Source organism: Sciurus vulgaris (genome assembly GCF_902686455.1).
Source record: "Sciurus vulgaris genome assembly, chromosome: 14".
Taxonomy (NCBI): domain Eukaryota; kingdom Metazoa; phylum Chordata; class Mammalia; order Rodentia; family Sciuridae; genus Sciurus; species Sciurus vulgaris.
In genome coordinates, this window is record NC_136475.1 from 74,381,792 (window position 1) to 74,408,687 (window position 26,896).

The window sequence follows — 26,896 nt, forward strand, 5'->3', positions numbered from 1 at the left end:
GAGTTTATGCAGTGCCTATGAACCACTGTGCACTAACTCAGGTGTGCATGGAAGGCCACCTGTGTTTACTGTATCCGAATTTCATTTGGCTCCAAAGCCCAAGTTCTCCCAGGGTGATGGAAATTCAGCTTCAGTCATTCCAGGAGCTCTCTGGCTCCCCATTGGGTCAGGTGAGATCCTGGGGCTGACCCAGTGCTAAGTAGCTGGGGAGGCCCTGCCAGAGGCCAGGCCTCTGTCCCTCCTGGTGGCCACCCTGATGCCTGCAGTCCCAGGATCTCTGGTCTGCTCTGCCCCTAAGGGTCTTCCACATCTCACACCTTTCCTTTCCAGGTGCGCACTGCTGGTGTACTGCAAAGACCTCCCGCCCACCAGCATCATCATCACCTTCCACAATGAGGCCCGCTCCACCCTGCTCAGAACCATCCGCAGGTAAGGCAGCCTCCCTCTCCTTCCTCATCTGGGCTGCAGCGTGGGTCCCTCCTTGGTGAGGATCTGTCTGCTCACTGAGTCAGTGCCCGGTAAGAGGACTGGGCCCTTCTGACTACACGCTGGGCACTTATATACCAGGAGAGAAGCCATCACCCCATTTACAAAGACAAAGTCAGAGGTCTGTGGTGTTGGGCAAATCGAGGCAGCTTATAGAGAGTGAGCAGAGGAACTGGTCCCAAAGCCCTTGCCAAACTGTCTCCAGAACTTTCCCAACTGATGGAGAAACTCATGTCCAGAGATGCTAAGGACAAACTCCACCCCATCATCCACCTGGGATCAGAACCCAGGTCTGCCAAGCACTGCCCCTCCCTGTAACCCACTCTCCACAGCCTCCCTCCCACCCACCGGGCGATGGTGGCATGGATCAGAGTAGCCCCTGGTCCTCACTGATGCTCGCTTCCTGGCGGTCTGCCTCGGGTCTCTGTTGTCCCTCTGGCCTGTCTGGCACTCTCGGGTTGTGCTCTTGCTCTGCTATGGATGTGTGGCCCAAGTGTGGTTTTTCACGTGGTCCAGCCCCAGAGCTAGCCCAGCAGAACTCCCAGAACACCGCTGGCACCCAGGAGGCCTGGCCAGGGTCCCTCCCCAGCTTATCAGAGGCCTTGGCGATTTCAGCCTTCTCCCACTCCACACCCCTCCCTCCATGTCAGCTGCCCTACCCTTCCTCATGCAGGTCCCCGACAGCACCTGCCTTGTAGTTGGCAGGGAGGGCAACTGAGCCCCAGGTTCTGCTCACTCTCAAACAGACCTTCTGAATGCAGCTGAGGAGGTGGGGAGGCCATAGCTAAGCCCACTTTACAACTAAGGGGGTCCTAAGGCAAGGCCTGCACCACATGACTTCATGGAGGCCATCTCCATTCGCTAGGCAGCATCTCAGATGGTCCCTGATGCCACCGAGAAGAAATAAGATGAATGTGGGCCACAGAGAGCACCAAGCACAGCAAAGTCCCTTGTCACCTTTCTCAAACCAGCCACACTCCTCATCTCTCCCTGCACACCAGAGGGACCAGGTGCAGTGGCAAGTTCCAGGTGAAGGGAAGAGAGCTCAGCAGAGCTCACCCTGGAGGGAGGCGCCAAGCCTTCGGCTCCACCTGTCACTGAGTGCTGCATGTCCATTGCACATGCTCAGTGCATCCCTTGGAAATACAGGAGGGACCTGCCTAGGCATGCAAGAGATGCTCTGTCTGTTGCCCAGATGTCCTTGGCACTTGATAGCTGTCTGCATCCAGCAGCCCCTGGCCCTGTCCTGGTTTCCACATTGACACCATAAGTCACCGGATTCAAATTTGATTTCCCAGCAAGACAGTGTATGAGGTCACTATTGGGTGTCACCAGGAGTCTCAATGTATATTAATAAAGTGCCTTTTTTACTTTACATTGCAGGTGTGGGAGGAATAGGAATGAGGGGCAGCCTGGCACAAGTGGGGCTCCTCTGGTGAGGGGAGAGGGGAGAAGGGAATTTCTGGACTTTCCAGACTAAGCTAGTACACAGTCAAGCAGAGGTGGCTTCAACCCTGCTGGGCACCTGGGCCCACGTGTGGAGCAAACTCAGGACAGCTTCAGCCTGCCCACTCCTTGGTGGCTGCTCCACAGGTCATGGCTGGACATGTCTGGGACAGAGCCCCCCCAGAGAGGCTTCTGCTTTTCGGACTGGCCTCTCCTGGTCCTCTAAGGAGTTCTCTGACCCCAGGCCCCTGCAGCCACGACACATGCACACGCATGTATGTGTGTGGACAGTATGTGCTCACACACACACCCCCGGCAGAGGCTTCCTTTGGCCCCCTTCCTGCACATCAGAATTACAGCACTTCATGCACTTTTTCCACCTGTCATTTTCAGGGCACGGACTGTATGTTATTCATCTTAGTTCACCTCCCTGTGGCTCAGTTTGCTAGCCAAGGGACAGAGAATGCTAAGCCTACCTAGTGTACAGGACTGCTCTGAGCTAATTCAGGTGGAGACCGAGGACTGCCGGGCAGAGTAGGCATTGAATCAGTGTTAGCCAGCCCTCCGGCTGCACAGCCAGTGTCCTCTCACAAGGAGCTGTGGCATACTTAAGCGGCACTTGGACTCAAAAGTCCTGAGTCAAGTCCCTCCCTCTCCTACCATCTCCTAGCTGTGTGACTTTGGCAGGTTATGAACCACATGTAAAAGTGGTGAGAAAAATATCCTTGATGTTTCAAGTTCTTTAACATTCCCAACAATAATCTTTTCTCCTGGGAACATTTCAGGTATTTGGGGGACATTATCAGGCAACGGGGGGAGTCTCCCAAGGCCCCAAAACACTGCATTTATGTTCTCAGGGGCACTTTAGCTGCTGCTTCTCCATCTTTTTATAACAGTAACAGTGACACTTCATGATATTAGCATGTTAGTGCTTCCTGAGCTTTGCAGTCTGCAAGAAACATCTCATCTCCCACTTTGCTTGGAGGTTCATGCTGAGCCTGAGCAGTGGATGGTGCAGGTGGTGAGACTGGGCTGGAGAGCAGAGGAGCCAGCTGACCAGAGGAGAGGGCCTTCTGACTTCCTGGGAGGGCAGACCCAGCTCTTCTGTTAGCTGGTCTGATGCAGGGCTGCCCCCAGTGCCTTGTACCCCTCACTCTGGGAGGCAGCTTGGGGCCCATTGGTACCACGTCTTCAGAAAGCACCCTTGAAGCTCCAAACCACTTGGCTGAGAGCCATGGGCCTTTCCCTGTCTCCTTGCAACTTTCCATATAAGACAGGCCTCAAGCTCCACTCATGTCTTATGTGCCCAGAGCACAACAGGAACCTGAGAACCAGGGGTGAATGGACAGGGGCTTTCAGCATCTGCAGTCTGGGTGGAAAAGAATCTTAGGGTGAGGACAAGGAAGAATATTTCTAGAAACTTCCACACCCTTGGATTTTGTGCCTCCCTCTACTCCTGGTTACAAAAATAAATTGCTAGCCACTGAGAGGGATGCCATGAACAGCACCTCCGGTCTTTCTTTTGTCACTGAAGAAAGGATGGTCTCTGAGAAAAATCCATCTTCAACTTTCTAGAATTCTGGATGGCTTTGCTGCCAGGCTCCCACAAGGGGAAGATGCTCAAGGAACCCAGGAAGTCGGATGCCCCCCTCTTCCCTCCTCACTGTGCCGGCTGCTCAGCACTTGGCTTGCATCCCTCACCCACCCCAGCCCAGGCCCTCTGTCCCCGAGCACGTTTCCTTAGCTGGAGGTCTGGGGGATGAGAAGGCACACACGGGGGTTTCAAGCCAGGTGGAGACCTGAGGGGGTGGGTGATGGGGGCAGGGGCGGAGAGCATCACAGCCTGAGGAATTAGGGACTTGTCCATTTACAGAGAGGGGAAACAAGCCCTAAAGGATGATTCACCTAGGCCACCTATCAGTCAGCGGTCACTGTGAAAAAAATGTAAGAAGAATCAACTTTAAGGCGGGAAGGTTTATTTTGGCTCACGGTTTCAGAGGTTTCGGACTTTGGTCACTTGGTCCAATGGCTATGACCCATGGCTTTGGCCTCTGACTTGCAGTGGTAGCATGTGATGGAGGAAGACTCTTTGCTCCGTGAGTGTCAGGAAGCAGAGAGACAGAGGAAGGGGCCATTGTCCCAGTACCCCTTCCAGGGCAGGTCCTCAGTGACCTAACTTCTTTCCCTTGGGCCGCACTTCCTAAGGTTTCCAATGGCACCGTCAGCTGGGGACCAAGCATGCAGCATATGCGGCTTTGGGGGATGTTATTATCCAAACCATAACACTAGCCTTCCGGCCAGTGCTGTGTATGTGAGACAGGGCCAGCCCCTTCCCCTTAAGGAGCTCTTCAGCTCTCTCCGCCCATGGGGACTCAGAAGCCTGTGTGATCTATCACTTGAATCTTCTCACTGTTGCTTTTACTTTTGGGCAATACCCTAGATCTAAAGGGGGCGTGGAAGTGGTTTAGAATTTGGACTCGGGGGCCAGATTTGCTTGACTCTGCTCATAACAACTCTGTGACCCTGGGCAAGCTGCTTAAGTGCTCTGCCTATTTCCTTTTATGCAAAACAGGTACGACTACTGATAACTCCCTGGAACAATTGGGGGACTGACTAAGGGTAGGTTGATACAGGATTGGGAGCAGTACCTGGCACATGGGGAGCCTGTACAGGTGACAACAGGTGTGGCTGAATCTCCAACACCAATAGTCAGCAGTATTCTAATGCAGTGGACCAGGTATCAAAATCTCTTGGAGGGCTCATTAGAACATGGTTTCTTGGGCTGTAGCCCCAGAGATTCTGATTCAGTCTGGAGTGAGGCTCAAGAATTTGCATTTCTGACAAGTCCCCAGGCGGTGGTGATGCTGCTGGCTCAGGGATCAGACTTGGAGAGGCACAGCTGTGCCTCATGCCTACCGCTGTGAGTGACTTCAGTATTCCAACTCTCAACGCCCACGTTCTGAGAGCAGCCACTGTGTGCCAGGCTCAGTGCTAGGCTCCATCATGCATCCGAGTGAGCTGTGGGTCTGAAGGTTCAGTCCTGCCTGGAGCCCTCCTGCAGGCAAGTGGAGGCTGCACAGACAGAGCACTTGAACCCCAATCTGTCTCACTCCAGAATGACTAAACTCAACTGTCAGCCAGCCTCCGGTCTTCATTCAACTGGTATTTATGGAGCGTTTGATAAAACCTGCCTGCATATAGCACCGTGGAGTTCATGAAGCAATTTCAAATACATTTCCTCATTTCATACCCACAAAAGCCTGTGAAGTAGGTCAAGTATTAATATCGCCTGCTTTTTACAAGGAAAAGGTAATTACAGAAAGAAAGGGAGGCTGGGAGCTGACAGGCGCCTAGTTCAGGACTGCACAGCTGGTGGGAGGGGCCCACCTGGCCTGCCAGCCCACGCTCCTCACACTGCCCTGCTGCCCACTGGGGGCTCCGAGGGGGCCTCGCAATTAGGGCACAGCCAGCAGCAGCGAAGAAGGGAGCAGAAGGTATAGATGCTGCCTTTTGGCAGAGAGGTGAGCTGCACGTAGGAGACTGTTCCAGAATAATCCCAGGGAGAAAGTGCATATGCCCACATGTGCCAGCGAGGTGAGCCTGTGCTCCCATGCTGAGGCCTGTGAGGAAGGACATGGGACAGCTGGAACAGGGTAGGCTGGAACAGGGGGGAACCAGGGACCCTGGCAGAACTGGGAACAGTGACAGGGGGACCACAGCAACCACCTGGCCTCAGGCTGTGGGATGAGGGTGGGCATGCAAAAGGGAGGGCTCCGAGGACCACCTGGGCCAGACCACGTCCCCTGAGCTGGACTTGACCTTCGCCTTCTCCAGCCACTCCAGGTACCCAAAGCACATGCTCTGGGCCCCAAGGCACTTTTAGAGAGACCCCACCATCACTTCAATTGCTCTGATTAGAGGAGCAAAGACAAGCCAGGTGTTACCAGGAAATGGTCTAATTAGCACTTATTGCTGACGATTCTTTTTTTTTTTTTCTTTTTCTTTTCTGTTTTAAACCCTGGACATTTTTTATTCGCTAATCATCTCTCAGTTCAACCAGCGCAGAGCTGCACACGATTTACCTTTTGATGTTCACAGAAGAGAACTCTTGAATTTCAAAGAGCCGGCAGGGATTTGGGGGAATCGAATGCAGAAGCTACAGCCGTAATCAAACCTCATTAGAGGTTATTCTTCAAGCGGATTTTTCCCTCTGTCTGCCTCCCTTTCCCCTCCTGTCTGATTAGGGGGCTGGCGGCTGGGTTTGTTGTTTTCTTTGGGACAATCATGGTAAGCGATCTCCTCCCACCATCTCTGGTGGAGGCTGCGGCCTCCTTCCCCTCCCTGTCCCCCTCCTTCGCACAGACAGTGACAGTGGGCCCGAGGCTTTGTGTTGGGGTTCCTCTCTGCACCTTACACTAGTTGCCATGGTGAGAATTAAGGCTTCATAAATAAAGGTAGCTCCAGGCAAAGTTCCCTTTTCAGGAGCATCTGCATCCTGCATAGAAGGGGGTGCAGCCTGCTCTGGGTGCAGGCTCAGAGTAGGCCTGAGAGGAGGGGTGCTCTGAGGCCTCCCCCAGCCCCCATTCTGGACCCCTCTGCAACATTCATGGGGTCTGAGCACAGTGCCATTGTGGCCCAGGAATATTTTGGAGAAACCATCAGATTTGGGGGTGTTCAGGAGAGGTGCAGGGCAATCATATCTGGCAGGCCTGAGACCCAGAGTTAATATTAAACCCAGCTTGTGCCCCTTGAGTAGAGAGCCGCTGCACAGGAGGGGTAACAGAAGTCAATTCAATTAAAAAATCATTAATGATGCACAAAGTAGTAATAATTGCTAGCATTTATCATCACTTAGGGTCAAATGCTATGCTAAATGCCTTAGATACATTTTTTCCTGTTATTCTTTTAACAGTCCTATGAAGTAGGTAGTATTATTATTATTCTCATTTTCTAAATGGGATACTTTGCTGCACAGAGTAGTAAAGTAACTTGCCCAAGATTGCACAGCTTATGGAGAACAGCTGGAGGTTGGAACTCATTCCTCCTGTGCCCATCTCTCCATAGCCAGTGCTGAGCACATCCTAGGTATGCATTAAATGGCCCTCAAGCACATGGCTGTGGGCCAAGACTTTATGCTGTACTCTGGCAGTACAGAGGACAGGATCCTCCACTAGAATCCTGCCCTGGGTTATGACTGACCAGAGGGGACAGTAGGCAGGTGAAATACAAAACCAACCACCAGGATCAGGAAGTGATAAAAGCCATAGGAAGCTTCGGATAGAAACTGCTGAGGGATCCCAGAGGAGGAAGCAATTAATTTGCACTAAGTAGATTGGAAAGCTGTGAGAGTGGAAGTGACATTTGAACTGGTCCTTGTGGGCAGCACTGGGCCATTTCAAGCAGCTGGAGAAAAGTCCCTCTATGAATGAGTGGGACATGTTCAGATTGCGGCTTTGGGCATGGGAGCGGGTGGTAGGCCCCAAGGAACATGCAGAGAATTTGGGCTGCAGATAGTGGGGAGCCACCATAGGCTTTTGTTAATTTGTTTGTTTGCCTTAGTGAGGCAAGTCACTAAAATAATGCAGAACAGATATGCATCTGAAAGCTCACTCTGGGGCTACAAGGAAGACAGTCTATGACTGGAAGAGGCTGGTCATGTCGAGGCTGCAGCAATAAACCAGATCAAAGATGGTGAACAGGGGCAGAGGTGTGAGAGGTGAGAGGTTGGGGAGAGGGATGCTTATTGAGGAGTCTCTTTGATTCTGGTCTGGGTGGCATGGTGTTTGGCAGCAGCGATCATTAAGAAGGGAAGGCAGAATCCCAGCCCTGCTGGCTCACACATAAGCAGTGTGACTGGACACGTCCATTCATGTCCCTGAGTTTTCACTCCTCCAATGCAATGATGTCTGTTTAAAACTATGGTTAATGCATACATGTTGCCACTAGAAGTCATAATGATTTTTCTTCTTTCCTCCTCACAGTGTATTAAACCGTACTCCCATGCATCTGATCCAGGAAATCATATTAGTGGATGACTTCAGCAATGACCGTAAGTAATATCGCTCACTGGCAATGCAGGCACAAATGTCTGGACCCAGCCCCTGTGTAAGAGGCAAAGGAGAGTCCACTGATTTTCTGGGTCTGCAGGAAAGCCTAGGTGGATAATAAGCATGGAAGACTCCTGAACTCAAAAAGGAGATAAACCTTAAACTTGAGCAATAATTCCTCGGCTTCCCCAATGTTGGTTTTTGAGGACCCAACTAGCTAAATTTATAGAATCTTGATTGGGTTGGTTGGTGTGTGAGTGTGGGTATGTAAGCATACATGCACATGTATGTGTAAGTGTGTGCATACGGGCACATGTGTTACATGCGTGGGCGAGTATGATTCCCAAGCACGTGCCCTGTAACCTACATTCCTGGATATGAGACAAGACACTAGACCTTCAAAACCTCAGTGCTGGTACCTGAAGCCCAGAAGCCATGACTGTCATTGGACATTCCCGATTCTTACGCTGCATCAGTCTGTCAGTCTGTCAGGCTGAGGCTGACAGGCCCTCTCCTGTTCAATTCCGGGAAGTCTGATGGCGATTCCCCATGGCTCATCCCATCACCTGATCATGGCACAGTGGGCAGCTGCCCTTGAACCGTCCAGTACTCTGGTTGTCATCATTTCCTACCTCATGTCCCCTTAATCTCCTATCAAAGAACCCAGGTCCTGCTCAGGTGTACATCCTAGATCTACTTTTCCCAAGAAAACATGCTGGGGGTTCCAGACAGGTGCATGTTAAGTTTGAAAGGCCCAGTAACTGTGGGCTGTCTGTACACACACTGGAAACTCTCACCTGTGAACAGCCTCAGAACTTCTGAGACAAATGTGTCAGCAGGCTGCCCACGGCCCAGGGCACTAAGACCTGGACTCCTGCTTCTGAAACATAGCGATCTTCTCTCCCTTCCCTAGTGAGGAGGATCTTGAAGGGGTGAGACACCAGCCCTGATGGGAGTGTACTGGCACTGAAGCAGGAGAAAGGAGTGCTGTAGGATTCACTTTGGGGTAGGATAGTTCCTGATCAGGGGAGAACCACCCAGAACTGTTTCTATCAAATCCCAGAGTGGTTAGAGCTGGACTCAGGAGCCAGACTGCCCAGGCCAAATCCTGCAGCCACGTATCGCCAACAAATCATGAACCCCACGTGTAGCTATCAAATGGAGATGGCTATGATGGTACTTATAGTTTATGGAGGGATTCAGCATGTTAACATGGTAGCAGAGCTCACAACAGAACCTGACCCAAAAGAAGCCTGAGAACGTGTCTTCTGTCACTCATCAGAGTCCAGAGCCAAGCAGAGGGGCCAAGACCAGTAAATGAACAAAGCAAAAGCAAAACCAGAATGGAGGGGCTGAGGTTTGGAGCTCAGAGTGAGGGAACTGGTGAGCTGAGGCGGCGTGGGGCAGCAGGCAAGCTCAAGGTCATGGGAGCAGGAGCCTGGCACACCGTCCTGTGGATGGAGACCCTCCTTCCATTATCAGCTCCGTGTAACTGAATGGGACCCTGGCTGATCCCTTCACAAAGAGCCTCCATAATCTGAAAGCAGAGTCCAAAATCCTCATCTACACCTGGCCCTCCAGTAGTTTTGAGCAGACCCGCAGGAGTGAACAGGACTCTGACCTTATCCTTCAATGGTTTGTAGCACAGAAATGTCCCCAGGTGGCCTTATCAATATTTCCCACCTAGAATGTTTTCAAGCAAATATGCAGATGGCACTGTGCATGATCTACCCCAAAGAGGCCCAGCTGCTGCCACTCTGCCCTGACCGACCACCTTCATAACGACAGCGGTGACCTCAACCCCCGCCTCGGCCCAGGAGCACCCTAGTATCAGGACCAGGCTCTGCATTGGGGTTGGGGACCTCAAGTAGGGCTGCCTTCCGAGGTGTCAGGTTCACTTGCTGGTGGTCGCATTCCTGGGCACTCACTGGGCACAACTTTTGTCTTTGCAGCTGATGACTGCAATCAGCTCATCAGGCTGCCCAAGGTCAAGTGCTTACGCAACACTGAGAGGCAAGGTAGGTCTGTGCTGTGGGGCAGGGCTTAGGGTCGTGGGTGTGTGTTTGGGTGTTCAGATGATGGAGGGACAGTGGCACCCACCTGGTCATTTGTCCCTGTTGCAGGTCTGGTTCGGTCCCGAATACGGGGTGCTGATGCTGCGCAGGGCACCACTCTGACGTTCCTGGACAGCCACTGTGAGGTGAACAGGGACTGGCTCCAGCCCCTGTTGCACAGGGTCAAAGAGGTGAGCGGGGCCAAGGAGCAGAACTGGGTTTCTAGCCCCCCACTTCTGGGTCCCTCAAGCTCATTACTTCACGTAGACCTCTGGTTCCGCTGAGAGTTGGGCAGGACAGATTGCTGTCCCCATTCTACAGAAGAAGGACCCAAAGTAGCATGACCTTCGGGGTCTGCAGCAGTCAGTGGAGGAGCCGGAACAGGTGTGTTTGTTCTGTCCACTGTCACCGCAGCAAGTCTCCAGGTAGGGCTCCCAACAGGCTGCATGTGATACATTCAGCTTCCTGGTCAGGAGAGAACCACCCAGAACTGTTTCTACCAAATCCCAGAAGGTTCCAGAAGGGGAACCCTCATGAGGGCCATTTGTAGGAAGAAGCAGGAGAATTAGCCATGTTTCATCACTCAATTTCTGAGGCCTCTGCCCTCCCTCCACCCGTGCAATACTGTCACCCAGAGGCCCTGTCCAAGCAGGTGGGCTGGATACTGAGAGACCTGAGGTCCTTCCCTCGACCTGCTCTTAAATGACTCTGGAATTCTGTATGTGTCTTTTCTCCATGTCTTAGTTACTCCTTTGGAAAGTGAAAGAAAAGATCCAATTTTTCCCTTCATTATTTTATATTTTGAAAAGTTCACTCACTGCCCTGCTGATCCACAGGAGGCACAGTCTACTGTTGTGTAGACGCTGTTGCCAGTGACTGGCATTTGTAGTGTTGGGCACTCTTCCTGAACTACTGACTCAAACAGCTGACCTGTGAAGTAAGAGTCAGGTATCGATGTACCCATTTCACAGATGAGGAAACAGTCACGGGGCCTGATATTCCTCAACTAGTACCTCTAGTACCAGAACCTTACATTGCTTGAACAGCGTGTTCCCTGTGTGAGAATTATTTCTTGCCTTTTATGGTAGCTGCTCCAGTCCTCCCTGCACTGTGTCCTTACCCATGCCGTTCATCCCAAGGAGTCAGCCTTGGGGACGGGGGACTTACAGAGCTCACACAGGGGCTCACATGCACAAGACCAGCCCTGAATGCTTTCCCGGAGATGAGGAGGGCCCGTCCCCTCGGTATTGGTAGACGACCCTCTCTGCCACGATACAGGCAGAGGTCTGGGTTGAGCAACACTAAGTTGTAGACAGAACTTTCATTAGGGTAGAGCTTTTCCAGGCCCCAAAGTCTTGTCCAAGGTCCCCGCTCCTGCTAGCTCTCATCTGTGGGCTCAGCAGCCTACCCAGCATTCCACTCAACACAGCGGAGCTGCTCCTTGTCCCCAAACGTGCCCCTGGCATCTCTGAGATGCGTTTTCTCCATCTCCCCACAAAGCCTCATGCTCTCCAGGGCTGTGTGCATGTACATCTCCCTCCCCCAGCCGGAAGCCCATCCTGACTGCAGGACCGGCTAGGATCTCTCTGGGCAAAAACTGCTCCCTTACTGGGCCCACTGATTCCTCTTCTGGGTTTAGTCCTAACAAATGACAAATCTGAGGCAGGGGACCAATTCTTTCCTTGTGGCTACCCCGTGTGAGGTAGAATAGGTGTTCAGAGTTTGGAAATGATAAGAAAGCAGAAGTGCTAGGGTTGGAATTAGGGGGTTGCAGGCTCACTCCTAGAGCCTAACTCAGCAGACGTTTATTGAGCACCTATTTGGGGCAGAATCCAGAGGACAGGAGTCCACACCTGCTTTGTAAGCCCCCACTCACTGTTCTGCAAAAGACCTCCAGAAAGGAGAGGGCACATGGTAGGGAGAAGAGATAGGAAAACTTTTTAGTAACCTGGACATTCTGAGACACTGGAGCACCTGGATAATCCAGTGTGGAAATCTGCTCCTGGGAGGGACCTTTCCCTCCCCCAAAAGGTCTTTCTGCCTGTCAGCTGCTGACATGAATTCAGGACTGTGAACCCGGGCCAGGGAAGCCCTGCTGCCATTCATGCCTGAAGGTAGGAGGAGACCAGAGTGATAAAGAGCAACTGAGGGTCAAGTTTGCAGAATCAGAAGGAAGGCTCGAAATCCTAGGGTGGTTAGTGGGGGTGGCATTGGGACTCTGTCTACAGATGAGATACGGCTCCCTATGTAACGAAGGTGATATGAAAAAGAAAGAGATTTGAAGCCCAGGAATGTGGTGTAATAGAAAACCTCTTGGCCAGGGAGCAGAGGACCAGAAAGAAGAGGCTGGGACCTCTCATTTTCCATTACAGAAGTGACCCACAGCCATCGTAAACATTGGAAAATATGGAACAGTAGGATGGAAACTAATCAGCTAGAATTCTACCATGTGAAGACAGCCACCGATAGCACTTCTTTCCATTTAGGATCATTTTCTCTGTGCAGAGAGTGGCTTTTATGTAGTTGTAATCATGCTGTATTTATACAGTTTTGTATCCTGCTTTATTCCCTTATGCATAAGCATTTTTCTGAGCAGTGACTCTAAGGCAATTTGCCCCTTACCCAGAATGGCAGATGTGTTGCTGTGTCCCCTGAAGAGTCAGGAAATTCATCTCCAAGGGAGAAAGGAAGGGCTGGGGTCCTGGGCACAGGTTAGTGCCCACACTGCTGACTACCTCACCCCTTGGGGACCTCCTGGCCCTGCCTGGCACCCCCGCATCCCAGCTGGCTGGCCATGTACCCTAGAGCACAAGATCATAGGGTCCAGGTCCTAATGACATGTTGGAGGCTGTTGGGCCGACATGTGGTCAGGACTCAGACCTGATTCCAGCAGCTGTTCACCCAGAGCCGTGCCCAGGCCCCTTCGGGACCACCATCATAGCAATGGACTCAGCCCCAGGACCTCTGCCCTTGGGCTGCCTCTGGGTAAATGTTACAAAATACATATAACAAGATTTACCATTTTAACCTTCTCAAAGTAGGCAATTCAGTGATATTCACAGGATTGTATCACATTTAACCACAGTCTAATTGCAAAACCCATTCATCACCTCAAAGGGAAACCTTGCACCCACTAGTAAGTAGTCACTCCTCATTCCCCTATTGTCCCTGTCCCTGGCAATCACTGATTTGCTTTCTGTCCCTGAGGATTTACCTGTTCTGTACATTTCATATAATTGGAATCATATGATTTGTGATCTTTCAGTTCTGGTTTCTTTCACTCAACATATACTTAAACCTCATCTACATTGTAGCATGTATCAATATTCCTTTTCATGGCTAAATAATATTTCATGGCATGTATAGACCACATTTTGTTTATACATTCATTCATTGATGGTTGTTTCCACCTTTTCACGATTGTATATAATTCTGCTGTAAATATTCATGTACACATTTTTGTTTGAATTTTCAACTCTTTGGGGTTTGTATATGGAGAAGTAGAATTACTGAGTCATAAGGGAGCTTGATGTTTCATCTGCAGGGACCTCCAGACTGACCCCATCCTCGAAGGATGAGTTAAGGGGGCCTTGCTTTCCTGGTTCAGGCTCACTGAGCCTTCGAGCTTCTCCATCCTCATGGCTCTGAGCCCATCTCCAAAGCCCTCCCTGAAAAATGCCCTCATTTCCGCACCCGCAGCGGGCCTACCTGCTGGTCAGGCAAAGCCTCCTTCCCTTCCCGAACATAAGTGCTCCCTGCCTGCCCCACATGTCCCTCCAGTGGGAGTCATTTGGCCCTAAGATTGAGCTCAGGCTCCCAAGCTAAGCGCCTTGGTCCCTGCTCTCTGAACCAAGGCTTCACAGCAAAGAGGTGAGCCAGACAAACCCCAGAGCCAGAGACACAGCTCTGCCATTGCTGCAGAGGGAGCTGCAGAGGTTTCCCTGAGACCCTGCCTCTCTGTGCCCTCACGCTCCCCTGAGACAGTGCCCTGGGGATGGAGAGTCCAGGTGCCAGTCTACCGGTGTCTGTGCACATCCATGTGTCCCTGTGTCGTCCATGTATCTTGACTCAGCCTCGAATGTCATGTGATCTTAGGAGCAGAAGTGGGAATTTTAAGCTGTAATTGGAGTTTGGGATTTTCAAAAATAGAAATAGAAAAGAAAGAGGCTGGGCTTCGCCATCCTAGGGCATCCTCAGCTGGTGCTCCACATTGCAAAACTCCCCGTTTTCCCCGTCTTCAATTACACGATGGTACTAGAAACGAGCACCAAGTTGTTCTGCTTTTTAATATGGCTTTCTCTTCTTCCCCTCCTTATCTACTTGCTTCTTTAGTAGGAAGGGATGTTAAGAAATCTCAGTCTCTGTAGCATTCAGTGAGTTTGCATAAATCATAGCTTACACACTCTTCAGTGTCCTCTCGCAGGCTGTCTTCTTTTCCTTCTCACGAGAGCTCTGTTTGAAAGGCAGGATTGTTTTGGAAATAATAATTTGTCTTTGCTTTCCGGATGAAGAATTGGAGCACAGAGTGTGCCAATTTGATAAGGTCACACATATTCTAGATGGCGGGACCAGAATGGGAACCCAGGTGTCCTATCTATTTGTTCCCACTGCACAGTGTCACCTCCTTGAGGACCCCCTTCCTGCCTACTGCCCCTCCCTGTAGGCCAACTTAGAGGCCCCTGGCTTTGTCTGACCCAGAATTGGAACCATCTACTACCTGTCCACCTTCCCTGGACTATGGAGTCTTCCCCTTGTCCTGTACCCTCCACAGTGCCCACCCTGTAGGTAGCAGGTTTCTCGGGAATGCTGGTGACTCCATGAGGCAGCGCCTCCAGAAGCTTTAGATCGCCCATTCACAACATCATTTTAATTATGTGAATCAATGAAGGAACGGGAGTATGGCAGCGGCCATGATTGATGGCTACTGCCTGAAGCATTCAGCCTCCTCCTGGCAAGGGCGGGGTGTCTGGGTTTGCATGGGGGAGAGAGGGAGTCTTCCAGGACCTGCCAGGGATTCCCCCAGCTGCCCTCCTGGGCTGCCAACATCCAGCATTCGGAGCACACAGGCCTCTGGTGGGTCTGGGTGTTTGTATTAAGAGTCCTTCTCCAAGTGTCCAGGAGGAGAGACCACCCTGTTCTGCCATAAATGGCCCACCATCCTTTTGCTGGCACCAATACAGTGTCCTCAAAGGAGTTAAGAGCTGCCCTCTTGTCCCCAAGGCTGATTGAACACCTGCTGCCCACCAGGCTCTGGGCTGTTGCTGAGGATCCAACAGCAGATGGGATGCCAATCCCCCAGGCCACGCAGAGAGGTTGTCCTGACTTTGGTGGCTCATTTTCCAAGCCTCCAGCAGCCCCTTTTCAAGGTCATGGCTCCACATAGCTCTACATCCCAGACAGCCATCACCGCCTGTCTGGTCTCCATGACTCGGCCGAGCAGTTGCCATAGCTGAGTTGTGACAGAAATCACAGAACAGAAACCCTCAAAACCAGCAGGGGGGCACACCAGAGCCTGTTGCAAGCCCGGAGGCAGAGTCTGTGGGTGGTTTGGGGGAGTCCGAGGCCAAAGTCAGCAGCTAGCAGTGTATTTTTACATTTTGACTTTTAAATATTGAGGATGGTATTTTTTAAAATCAAAACAGGATTATAGTTTGACTGACCCCAAGACCACCATGGGGCTCTTTCATTTGCTAAAAGGACCCAATCATGGTTATGGTTTGTTACAGTGAAAGGACACAGGTTAACATCTAACAGGAAAGGGGACGTGGAGAGCATTCCAGGCACACCTTTCATTCATCTTCTTCCAGGGAGGCTGGGCAGATAGCGACCCCTTCTCCCAGCAAAGACACGCGGCAGCCCTCGGGGAAGTTCACCCACACCTTGGGGTCCAGGACTTTTATTGAGGGTTGTCCACACGGACATGGCTGACCTCTCCGTGGTCTCCACGCCCCTTTGTGGCCCAAGGCCCTCACCGTAAATGGCTCTGTTAGCCTTGTGGTAGCACAGATGTGTCCCAAGGCTTCCAGGTAAATAATGACACTCTTCTAGGCAGGACATTCCGAGGGCTTAGAGGGTCCCACCTGCTGGATGTGGGCCAGGCACGTCTGTGGGTGAGTTTACTCCTTTACGCAGAAGGGTTGGCAGGACTCAGTGCAGAGAGCCCAGCCCTCCGAGAGTAAAGGCAAAATGCGACTTTGTTAGACTCACAGAAGATGCATCTGAACTCCTGAGGGCGTGTCTGAAGGTGTGTGTACGTGTGTATCTATACATAGACACTCTGACGGTGGCCCAAGAAGAGCCCCGGAGGACTGTGGGAGCCGGGCAGGTGCAGTGCTGAGGGAGAATGAAGCATCTGGGATGCCCAAGAGGGAAGCAGCGCGTGGACTAGAAGCATCTCCGTCCGCGGGGCCGATTGGTTTTCAGAGCACCTTGTTCCTGTCAGAGGGAGCGGCATGTGGGAGGCTCAGGGCCAAATGAAGTCTGTGAACTTAGAATCGGGCACTCAGTGAATCTGGAGCTTGAAATAAGACAACCTCATTTGGGGGAAAAATTGAACCAGGAAATGAAATGGCTTCAAGGAGAAACAGAAGTTCCTGCGTTTGCGGGCCAAAGGGTGATTGCAGAGAGGGGAAACGGGCCTGCCCGGCTCCCCAGACCCGCTGGCTTTCCCAGGCTGCTGAGTCCCACTGAGCTCTTCCCGAGTCTCCGCGTCACAGCTCGGGCACACCGCCCTCAAGCCTGCCTGCCCCCACCGCACACCTGTGCTGTATCACTTAGGATCGGAAGGCCTGAGAAACATGCGGGGCTTTTGTAACCCCAGGAACAAGTGACTTTGGCTTGTATATTTTGAAAATATTCCCCGGCTGATTTGGATGTCCATAGACGGGGTGAGGAGAAAGCAGCAAGTGATGAGGCTGGAAAGCAGGATGCCAGCCTTTTTGTTTTTTTTTTCTAATTGACGCAGCGATTGTACAGATTCACAGGTTACAGTGTGATCGTTCGATACATGTGCACAGTGAGTAATGATCAAGCCAGGGCAATTAGCATTGCTGTCACCTCCAACATTCATCATTTCATTGTGTTGAACACTTTCAAAACCCTCTCTCAGTTATTTTGAAATATATAATAAATTACTATAAACTGTGTTCACCCTCCTCTGCCATAGAATGCCAAGGCTTATTCTTCCTTTCTAACTGTTTCGGTTCCCATTGTCCAGCTCTCTCTGTCCTCCCTCTCCCCTACCCTTCCTAGCCTCTGGTGTCTTCGTTTCTACTCAAATGCCACATGTCCTCACTCCTGGGGAAGCAGGCCTGGTTTTGATGGTCTTGGATGCCACGCTAAGGAATCTGCACCTTACCTTAGAGGTGATGGAAGTTTTCAGCAGTTTAGCAGTCGTGTTTGCATATTGGAAAGATCGCTTTGGCAGCCATAGATGGCACCACAGGAGAGAGGGGTGAATGGGACGGGCTGAGGGGGTGGAGACAGACAAGGAAATCGAAAAAGCCATTTTAGAGTAGGAACCAACAGAAGGTGAAGCCTCCTCATTCGGTGCCAGCTGAGAGTGATAGGTGATGATCTAGGGAACTGAGGGAAGGAGCATGTGTGGGCAGAAGACGATGAAGCTTCCAGCTGGAGGGCAAATGGAGGTGGTCAGTGGCATTTGGCTTGGGAGCTAGGAGAGACATTGGGACTAGAGGAAGAGATTTGTGAGCTACAGGGGACAGCTATTCATAAGCTGACCTTAAACCACAGGCCTAGGATGAAAGCTCTATGAGCTTCCCACTGTGGGTGCCCGGCTTTGCCGGGATCACCTTGCCAGCTACCAGAATCCTCTGCCTCCTCAGGACTTCCGGAACCCCTTCCTCCTGGTGTTCCCCTTCTTTCTGTTCAAAACTTCCCAACCAACCCCCACTATGTCTCTCCACCTTTCTCAGATGGCCACTGTGACTGACAAGGTCCCCAAAAGTCGAGGCTAGACTCTTGGCCTCTTATGCATCAGAACTGAGGAGGTCACAGCATCCAGCACCCATTCTACAGATGATGAAATGGAGATGCAGAGAGGCAGGTGCTTGCTCAAGGCCACAGCCTTCGTAGGAGGCCCTGTCAGGCTGCCTGACTCCCACCAGGCTCCTCCCCACAGACTGGGTGTGGGGTCTTTTGTTTTACAGGACTACACGCGCGTGGTGTGCCCTGTGATTGATATCATTAACCTGGACACCTTCAGCTACATCGAGTCTGCCTCAGAGCTGAGAGGGGGTGAGTGGGGTAGACACTTTCCCCTTGTTATTGCCTTGAGTGGGAGGGAAGTGAGGGGGACTCTGTTAGTGTCTCTGGAGCACCCAGCCCTGCATCCTGTAAGAGAATTCCCTCCAGTTTGGCCCTTCCTCCTGAAACTGTGAGGGCATGGGCTAGGGGCATGGGCAGGGCACCCCAGCCCCCACAGCTCTAGCTGCAAGACAGGGCTCCCTCCGGGGCCTCCCCCAGCTACACAGGATCTCTGTGCTGGCACTGTCCCCTCCTAGAGACCCCACTGCTCTCTGCCCAGGATCCAGCATTGACCCCACCCTCAGACCAACTTCTAGGTAACTCAGGTGGTCTACAGGCCTCCTCAAAACCTGCTGACACCTTTCTGGAACTCAGGGACGTTGGCCACATTCTGTCGCTGTCCATTTTTTCACCCTTGGGTCCTACCTGGGGTTTTATGCTCTGACCTTTTCCTTCTAACTCCATCTAGCAGAGAAGCTTCACAGAGGCAGTAGGAGGTATGGCAAGAGAAGGAAGCTGGGAGAGGGAACTCTGGCACCCCTGCTATGGATCAGCACAGGGGAGCCCTGTCATCCTGGGGACCTGCTTCCCCAGGAACCTGAGCATATCCATGGACTTGTGGGGAATAAACTCTGTAGGTGCCTCGAGAGACCAAATCAACAGGGTTGGTGCTGTGTTTTAGGGTTTGACTGGAGCCTGCACTTCCGGTGGGAACAGCTCCCCCCAGAGCAAAAGGCTCATCGCCTGGACCCCACTGAGCCCATCAGGTGAGTAGGAAGGTGCAGGTTGGGCGGGCAGGTTTAGCACCCTTTGGTCTTTGCTGCTATCCCATGGTAAGGGGTGTGGTCCATGTTAGATGCCCCGAAGGACTGGGCAGGAATGAAGAGAAGAACCCTATGCTAGGCCATCTCTACTTCTGCCTTTATTTTGGGAAATTTCCATCTCTGTGGAAACTTCTGTCTAAGGGAATGGGCTCTGGTGACCTGTGCTGAGAAGCGGATTCTCAGGATCGTTCACCCTCACACAGGCCACGATGGCCTCATGCTTCCTGCTTAACTGGAGGACCCACAATGCTCCCTTAGGCCAAGGGCCCCCGTGTCTTGGCTATCCAGACTCACCCCAGAAAGGCTAAGGGGCTGCCAACACTGTAAGTAGAGGTTGATGTCAAGACATGGCCCCTGCCACATATTAATAAGGACATCTGTTCTAGTCTGGGCGAGAACATGGTGGTACAAACTCTAGGCTGCTTGTGCCAAGACGTGGATGGCTTCCTCCTGCTCCACTTTCTCTCCGCCGGGTCCCATTGTGACCCACAATGCACACTGGCAAACTTTCCACCTGATGTTCAGGGCCCTCATCCGAGGGTGTGGCGTAGAGCCGAGCTTAGTGGTCCCTCCCCATGGACCACGCCCTCAGAGGCCTGTGGTCTCTGAGTCAAGAGCACATGGCCTTGAGGGCCTGCCCGAGACTGGATGAACAACTCATAACAGGCCTCTGGGGAACCTCCAAGCTAAAATAAGTCTGCCTTGGGCCAGGTAGCAAGGCCGTGGGGTGGAGATTTTTTTGCCCAGGGACTTAGGGAGGCACATCGTCTGAGGGCCTCTGTGTCTCTGGTGCCTGTCACAGTAAATGTTTGGTCATCTTCATTGGATTGACATTAATCAAACTGAGGACTGAAAGGATAGCAGGAAGTCGAGTGGTGTGTTTCAGGCAGAGGGGTGGGGTGGGCTGTCTCCTCTTCCTCCATCTTCAATATCTGGAGTGATGCCCAGGGAGCCTGGAGCCAGAGGGCACTCTGGACAGTGGGAGATGCCTCTTACCAGGCTGAGCCTGAGCAGTGCCCAGCAGCTCCTCAGCTCCTCATTGGCCCTGCATGAAGCAAGTGTGGTCATGGCAAGAGCCTTAGCCTGTTCAGACACCTCAGAGCAGGGACCAAGCCAAGGATGAAGCTGCTGCTGTAGCCTGAGTTTCCCCATCTCCCTCCTAGCTGAGGGGTTCTCAGGGTGGCTCTCTTCTTGTGGGATGTCTCTGCTCATCAAAGAAGGAGTGTCCCCGGGAGTGGCCCAGTTCTCAGGGAGCAGCAGACTGTGCCATAGCAAAGGTATACCTGGGCTTCTGACCACTTCCCTCTCAGTTGTTACTGGACAACATTCCCCTTACCCTCTGGACCCATTGTATAGGGGACCAGGATCATGAAGGCTTACAGCCTACCCCAGCCATTGATTTAACACACATCCTAATACTAATGGGGTTATTTGCTTGGATTCTACTCTTGCATGCCTTCTTCTTCAATCCCTTTCCTTCCCAAGGACCTTCTCAGACATCCGTCTCAGCAACCAAGAGCCAGGGAACTTTACAGTGAAATCCCCTAAAAAGAGCATAAAGACGAGGGTGTATGAGTTTGCAAGTCCCACAGATTACATGGCTTAAACAGCAGAAGTTTATTGTCTCTGGTTCCAGAGACCAGAAATCTAAGATTGAAGTGGGGGCAGGGTGGTGCCTCTGGGGGCTGTTCCAGGCCTCTCTCCTTGGTGCACAGATGGCCGTCTTCTCTCTGTGTCTCCCCCTTGTCTTTTTTTGGCATTTCAGTCTGAAGGCAAACTTCCCCTTTTTGTAAGGACCCCAGTCATATTGGATTAGGGCCCACTTTTATGACCCATTTTAACTTAATTACCTCTCTAAAGACCCCCTATCCAAATAAGGTCACATTCTCAGGTACTGGGAGTAAGGACCCCAACATATGTTTCTGGGGAGAGGGAGACATAATTCAATCTAATAGAGAGGTAAGGATGGAAAACAAGGGAGCGAGCCAGGTTTCCGCTAACAGGTCCTGCCCTAACCCTTCTCTGCCTGGTCAGTGGCCGCTGCCCCTGCTCACAGTAATGGAGCCCCCCAAAGAGCCCCACTGGCTGCACCTGAGGGAGAGGTCGGGGGGAACTCTCCGGATCCACGAGCAGCAGGGGTTCTGAGCAAGTCCTGGGCCCCACGGGAAGGGTGCTGATAAACGAAGTTACTGTCTGCAAGGTCAGATTTACAAACAAGAGTGCAAAACTCCAGAGCAGGTTTTCATTTGGGGAAACTGGACAAGGTGGTGGCCATTCTGAAGAGGAACAGAAATGAGAAGAACATGACCTTAAGTTCCAGGTGCCCAGGGCAGAGTGTCTCCTCCTATCCTGATCCCTACTCTTTCCTTCCAAATGCACAGGACTCCTATCATAGCTGGAGGGCTCTTCGTGATTGATAAAAACTGGTTCAACTACCTGGGGAAATACGACATGGATATGGACATCTGGGGTGGGGAGAACTTTGGTGAGTTCCCATCCTATGTATCCTTACCTATTATGTTCTCTTTCCCATCCATCCTGAGGGCTAGGTCAGGGATCTCTGGGTTCTTGGGCCCAGCAAGGAGCTGAACTGTCCCCCATGCTGGGAGGAGAGCCTGGGAGATGGTTAGCAAGCCACTGCTTTGGGGAAGGCTGGGTGGCCCACCAGAGCAGTGGTACCAGGGGCCGCGGGAGCTGGAGGGGAACATGCCAGGGACACCGTTGTGGGGCGTGGTGAGAGGCAAAGGCCAGGAGGGCCACACAGGAACACCAGGTCCCAGGGCCCAGACACAGGCTCAAACTAGGAGCACCGAACTTGGGAATTTGGTGTTAGAAGGAGATTGAAGAGCGTGAGAATGAGGAACAGGAAAGTGAGTAATATTCCTTCATGTCAGTTAACCTCCCTTGGCTGCTTTGAGTACAGTGCGCAGCACTGTGTTAATGAGGAGGGTCTATGATAATTGACGTGGAAGCCCTTATCTTTCAATGGGAAAGGAAGGGCTGATGAGAGGGACTCCTTACCAAGCCCCAAACCCTGCTCACAGATGGCCAGGTCTGGTCACAGTGGTGTAGGGCTGAGGTCTGCAGTTATTGGAGAAGCAGCAGTCAGAAGGTCCATGCCCTCTAGCTAGTGACCCCAAGTGACCCTCATCTCCCTCCTGTATTAGAATTATGACTTTGGGATAAGGACCCTACTTCTTAGGGTTGTGAAAGCCCAGTGAGATGAGTGTGTGAAAACCGTGGCACCTGGTGGGCATAAGGAGTGTGAGTTTCCTTCCAGCAGTGACACTTAGGAGTTCCTCAAACACACGCCACTCAAGGGTAGGGACCTGCTTTGTTTTGTTTGTGGCCATCTCCAGCACTTAATAAATGTGGCACCTGCCACTTCGGAGGCCCCCAGCAACTGCTGAGCAATTAAGCCACAGCAGAGGGAGAGCCCCCAAGGGCCAGGGCCCTTCCACAGTCAGAGCACAGGGGAGCATGTTCGGCTTGGGCTCTTGGAACAGTGTGCAGGCCGAAGGTGATCCTCGGGGCTCATCCTGGCCCTCAGCAGTAATCCCAGGCATTGTCCACTGCCACTGTTGTCTCCTGTTCCTGCCCCTGGAGTGTTTTACAGCTTTCTTCCTCCGTCACTAAGAGTTATTTCCTGGAAATTTACGGCTCCTGGCCTGACCCACAGCATCTGTTCTCCCAAACTGGGCAGTGTAGAAAAATCCATCAGAAAAGTTGGTCTCCTGCCAGACAAGGGCCAGACTGGAAGTGCAACAAACAAAACAGAAAACCCCAACACTGGCTAGCCATACTGAATCCCACTGTGGGACCTGTCCATGAAGGCCTCATGTAGTGCAGGATCGTGGCTCTGTTGGTATGGGGATCAAGGCTGAGTCAACCTGCACCGACCCCCAGGGAACTTGGAGCCAGGTAGATCCTTTGGTCTTCTCAACAGGGCAGAAGTTTCTGTCTTATGGGGCAGAGCTGATCACAGATCCTGATACATACATATCCCTTATTTAGTGATGAGTGCCAGCCTTTCTCCCTGGAGGCAAGTGCACCCTCCCTGGCTCACTTTGGATGGACAGCGATCCTCTACTCTTTGCTCCAGAGCTGCTAGTAATGTGACATTCACCGTTTCACAGTTCAGCACGTTCTGTGTTGAGATCTGTGTGTGTGTGTGTGTGTGTGTGTGTGTGTGTGGAATTGTTAGAAAATTTGTTGAAACCCAGCCCCCTCCAGCTTGTCTGCTGGGGTTTGTTCGCCCTCTTGAACCACACTAGGTGAGCAGTCGCATTTGGATGTAGACAGCATGTTATTTTCAACGATGGCACATTCTGGCCCAGCTTACTAGTACCTTTCCTTTATAGCGGTGTTAACACACATCTGCTCAAATCAAGAAGCAATCTCATCTAGATGACTTCCGCGTCATTTGGCATTAACAAGGACTGATTTGAATAGAGAAGTTGGGAAGGGGTCCCGGGGAGGTGTGGGAGAGACAGTTTATCATCCATCACAAAAATTTTATACCACAAAAAAAAACACTGCAGACAGCCATCGCAGGAGACTCTTGTTTTCTTGCACCTGAACATTCCATTATGTTGTAGCCAGCTTACAGCACTTTGAAAGCCATTGCTGAATTTTTTAAAGGCATTTTATATGCCAGAAAATGCGGTGCTTTACAAGGGACAGCGTAACACCTGCAGGTGGGCATAACGAGGCACCTGAGTATGCAAAGGTGGGAATTTGAAAGGGGGTCCCTGTGGTGATCAGGGATTGGGACAGGGTGTGTGAGCCATGCTTCCGCTGCAATGGAGAGAAGCTGTGCAGGGGTGAACGAGTCTGCGAGTCAGAGTGAAGGGCCCCTGGCTCTGAGTGTGGCACAAGGGGCCTCCCCACCCGCAAGTCCCCAGGCCCTCAAGATCCATTCCATTTGCAGCCCCTCATTGTCCCCACCAATCCTCTCCCAGTGATGCTCCACCTCTGTCAACTCCCCCCTCCCATGCTCCTGCCAAAATGCTCTCTCTGGGATGCAAACCTCCCAGTCTTGGGCCCACAGTGACCCCCTCCTGTCCTAAGGAGGACCCCTCACTCTCTTCTCCCCTGGGTTCCTCCTGGGGCCTTGCCTGCCTCAGCATCTTCTGCCAGCCTGCTCTTCCCTCCAACCTTCAGTCCAAAAGTACTGACAGAGACTCCTGCACATCTCAGAATGTTCCTGAGACCACTATATGACTGTGCCTCCCTCCTCAACCAAATGCTGATACCCTGCGGAAGGCAGCTCTGGAGCAGCCTCCTCTGTGACTCGGGCACCTTCCCCCACCCTCTCCTGCCCACCCACTCCCTCACTCTGTATCCCTCATGGCCCCTTCACAGTCATTGCCCTCTTATGTGTTTGTCTTATAATCTGAGCCTGCCACCCTGCCTGCCTCCTGCTAAGCCAGGAGCTCCTTAAAGGCAAGAACATTTATCCAACTCCCCGTTCTTGAAGTCAAGAACAGTAGGAACTGATCACTAAATGTATGTGCAAAACACAACAGACCAAATTAGGGAATTCAGGGAGGGAAGGGCAATGGAGATACAGTCACCCCTTGGTGACTGCAGGGGACTGGCTCCAGGACCACGCCACACAATGAAATCTGCAGATATCAAGTACCCTATAAAAATGGTATAGTATTTTCATATAACCTACACAGAGCCCCCCATGTGCTTTAAATCATCTCTCAATTACTTATAATAATACAATGTAAATGCTATGTAAATAATTGCTCTTTATGGTTTAGGGAATAATGACAAGGAAAAGGAATTCAAACGTGTTCAGTACAAATGCAATTCTTTTTTGAACATTTCAATAAAATAATAAACCACAGTTGGTTGAATTCATGGATGAGGAAGCCACCCATATGGAGGGCTGACTGGAATATATGAGGTGCCATTTAAAGTGGGTCTCATTGCATAAACGGAGCCATGCTTCAGGGTCCCCTTAAAACATGAAAATAATAACAGCAGGCAGAAGCAGCTTTCCTTAACAGGAAATAGAATTTCTATGTGTTCTAGATATGTTCATATGTGCTGGGTTTACTTTACTTCACAGCCCAGAAATACATGAGATTATTGGCCAGAGCAACCGTGACCGTGCTCAATCTTCTGTCCCAAGCAGTCAGTGATGGAGTGACTGCTGGGGCCACGTGAAGGCCATGCCAGGCCTTATCCCACCCCTGACCCTGGTGCCACCATTTCCACCAAGTATTTCTAAGATGAGTTGAAGAGTTTTGATAATTACATCCACAGTTTAGGATATGAGCAGGCTTTAGGGAAATGTGGCTTTTAGACTTTTTTTTTTTCCAGAAGTTGATTTGCATTAAAATTGGATGTTTAAACTCCAATTTGCATAACACAGGATACATGCAATATATCTACTTACTTTGAGCTGCATCTTAGTTTTAGCTTTTGGTTTTTAGAGATAAAAGGAATCTGTTGTCCAATAAGAAGTGTGTGTGAGCGTGTGTGTGCGCATGCCTGTGTGTAGGTGGTGGGTGTCAGGGGTACACATTTCCAAAAAAGGAGGCTTTGGCACACACAGGAAAGGAGAATATGGGATTCCTATATTTAGAATGAGGGATTTCCAAAGCGCAGCAGGCACAAAAGACAGCGCTGGAAAGAGAGAGAAGAGGTGGGGCCCAGAAAGGACTTGCCACTACCCACCAGCCCCAGAATGTAGTCTGGAACACCAGGCTATTCCAGGCTTGGTGTGCGTGAGTATTGTAGGAAGAACGTGGGGTGTGGAATCAGACAGGACTACGTTTGAATCCCTCCCGTAGTCCTCACTAAATACCCTTGTTCCAAGTCCTTAAAATGGAGATAATGATCCTGAAGGAGGGAGACTGGCCTCCAAAGACGTATACACCCTAATCCCTGGAACCTGGCAGGATGTTACCTTTCACGGCAAAAGGATCTGCACATAGGATTAGTCACTAATAAGTGGTCTGAAGATAGGAGCTTATGCATGTGGGTCCTGCCTCATCATATGAACCCTTAAAAACAGAACAGTCAGGCTGGAAGCTGAGAAGTTACAAAGTCAAGATTTGAAGCTCAAGAGGCATTTGACCCCCTCTGCCAGTTTGAAAAAGTAGGGGACAACACAGAGGTGACCCAGAGAGTCCCCAGACTAGCCACCTGCAAGGAAAGGCGAATTCCCATTCCACGAGGCCAAGACCTAAGTTTTACAAACAACCCGAAAGAGCTCGAAGGTGGATTCTCCTTGGAGCCTCCCAAAAGGAGCACGATCCTGCGGATTCCTTGATTGCAGCTGCATGAGACCCTGAACAGAGGATCCATCCAAACCCACCCACCAGCTCCATAGCAATGCATTATGGCAGTTCTAGAAAACTATCAGAGTCCACATACCACTGGGCTGTTGTGAAGATAGTTAGATGATGCCAGTGCCTCTGCTCCAGCAGGGTTGGCACTTTCCCTCCAGTCTGAATGAACATCTGTTAAAGGAGGCTGGCATCTGCCCTGCTGGGATACTTTGTTCCTCCTACTTTCTCCTTTGGTCTCACCCTTTCTGTGCTCCATGGTTCAAGATTAAGGAAAGGTCTCTATCTGGGAAGAGCACCCAAGTCTGATGAAATCTCACCTTTCTTCCAGATGGAGAACAAGCTACAATATCCCACTTTGTTCCTTTTCTGGACTATTCTATTAAAGCCCTGTGCCCAGATGTAATCCCACAAGTCCATCCTTCATACTGCTCCTGTACTTCCCTAAATATAGTAGTTCCATCAGA

The 26,896-nt window shown here is 51.3% G+C and overlaps 1 protein-coding gene across 3 annotated transcripts in view; it reads left to right on the forward strand.

The window, feature by feature from the left end:
• GALNT14 (polypeptide N-acetylgalactosaminyltransferase 14) overlaps positions 1 to 26,896 on the forward strand; it is a 202,617-nt gene that overhangs the window by 153,195 nt on the left and 22,526 nt on the right. For all 3 annotated transcript variants that reach the window (XM_079109966.1, XM_079109968.1, XM_079109967.1), the window contains 7 exons: positions 331 to 429; positions 7,914 to 7,981; positions 9,932 to 9,997; positions 10,103 to 10,224; positions 18,202 to 18,289; positions 18,981 to 19,065; positions 21,504 to 21,607. In XM_079109966.1, the coding sequence (XP_078966092.1) occupies positions 331 to 429; positions 7,914 to 7,981; positions 9,932 to 9,997; positions 10,103 to 10,224; positions 18,202 to 18,289; positions 18,981 to 19,065; positions 21,504 to 21,607 (632 nt within the window). The remainder of the gene's footprint in view (positions 1 to 330; positions 430 to 7,913; positions 7,982 to 9,931; positions 9,998 to 10,102; positions 10,225 to 18,201; positions 18,290 to 18,980; positions 19,066 to 21,503; positions 21,608 to 26,896) is intronic.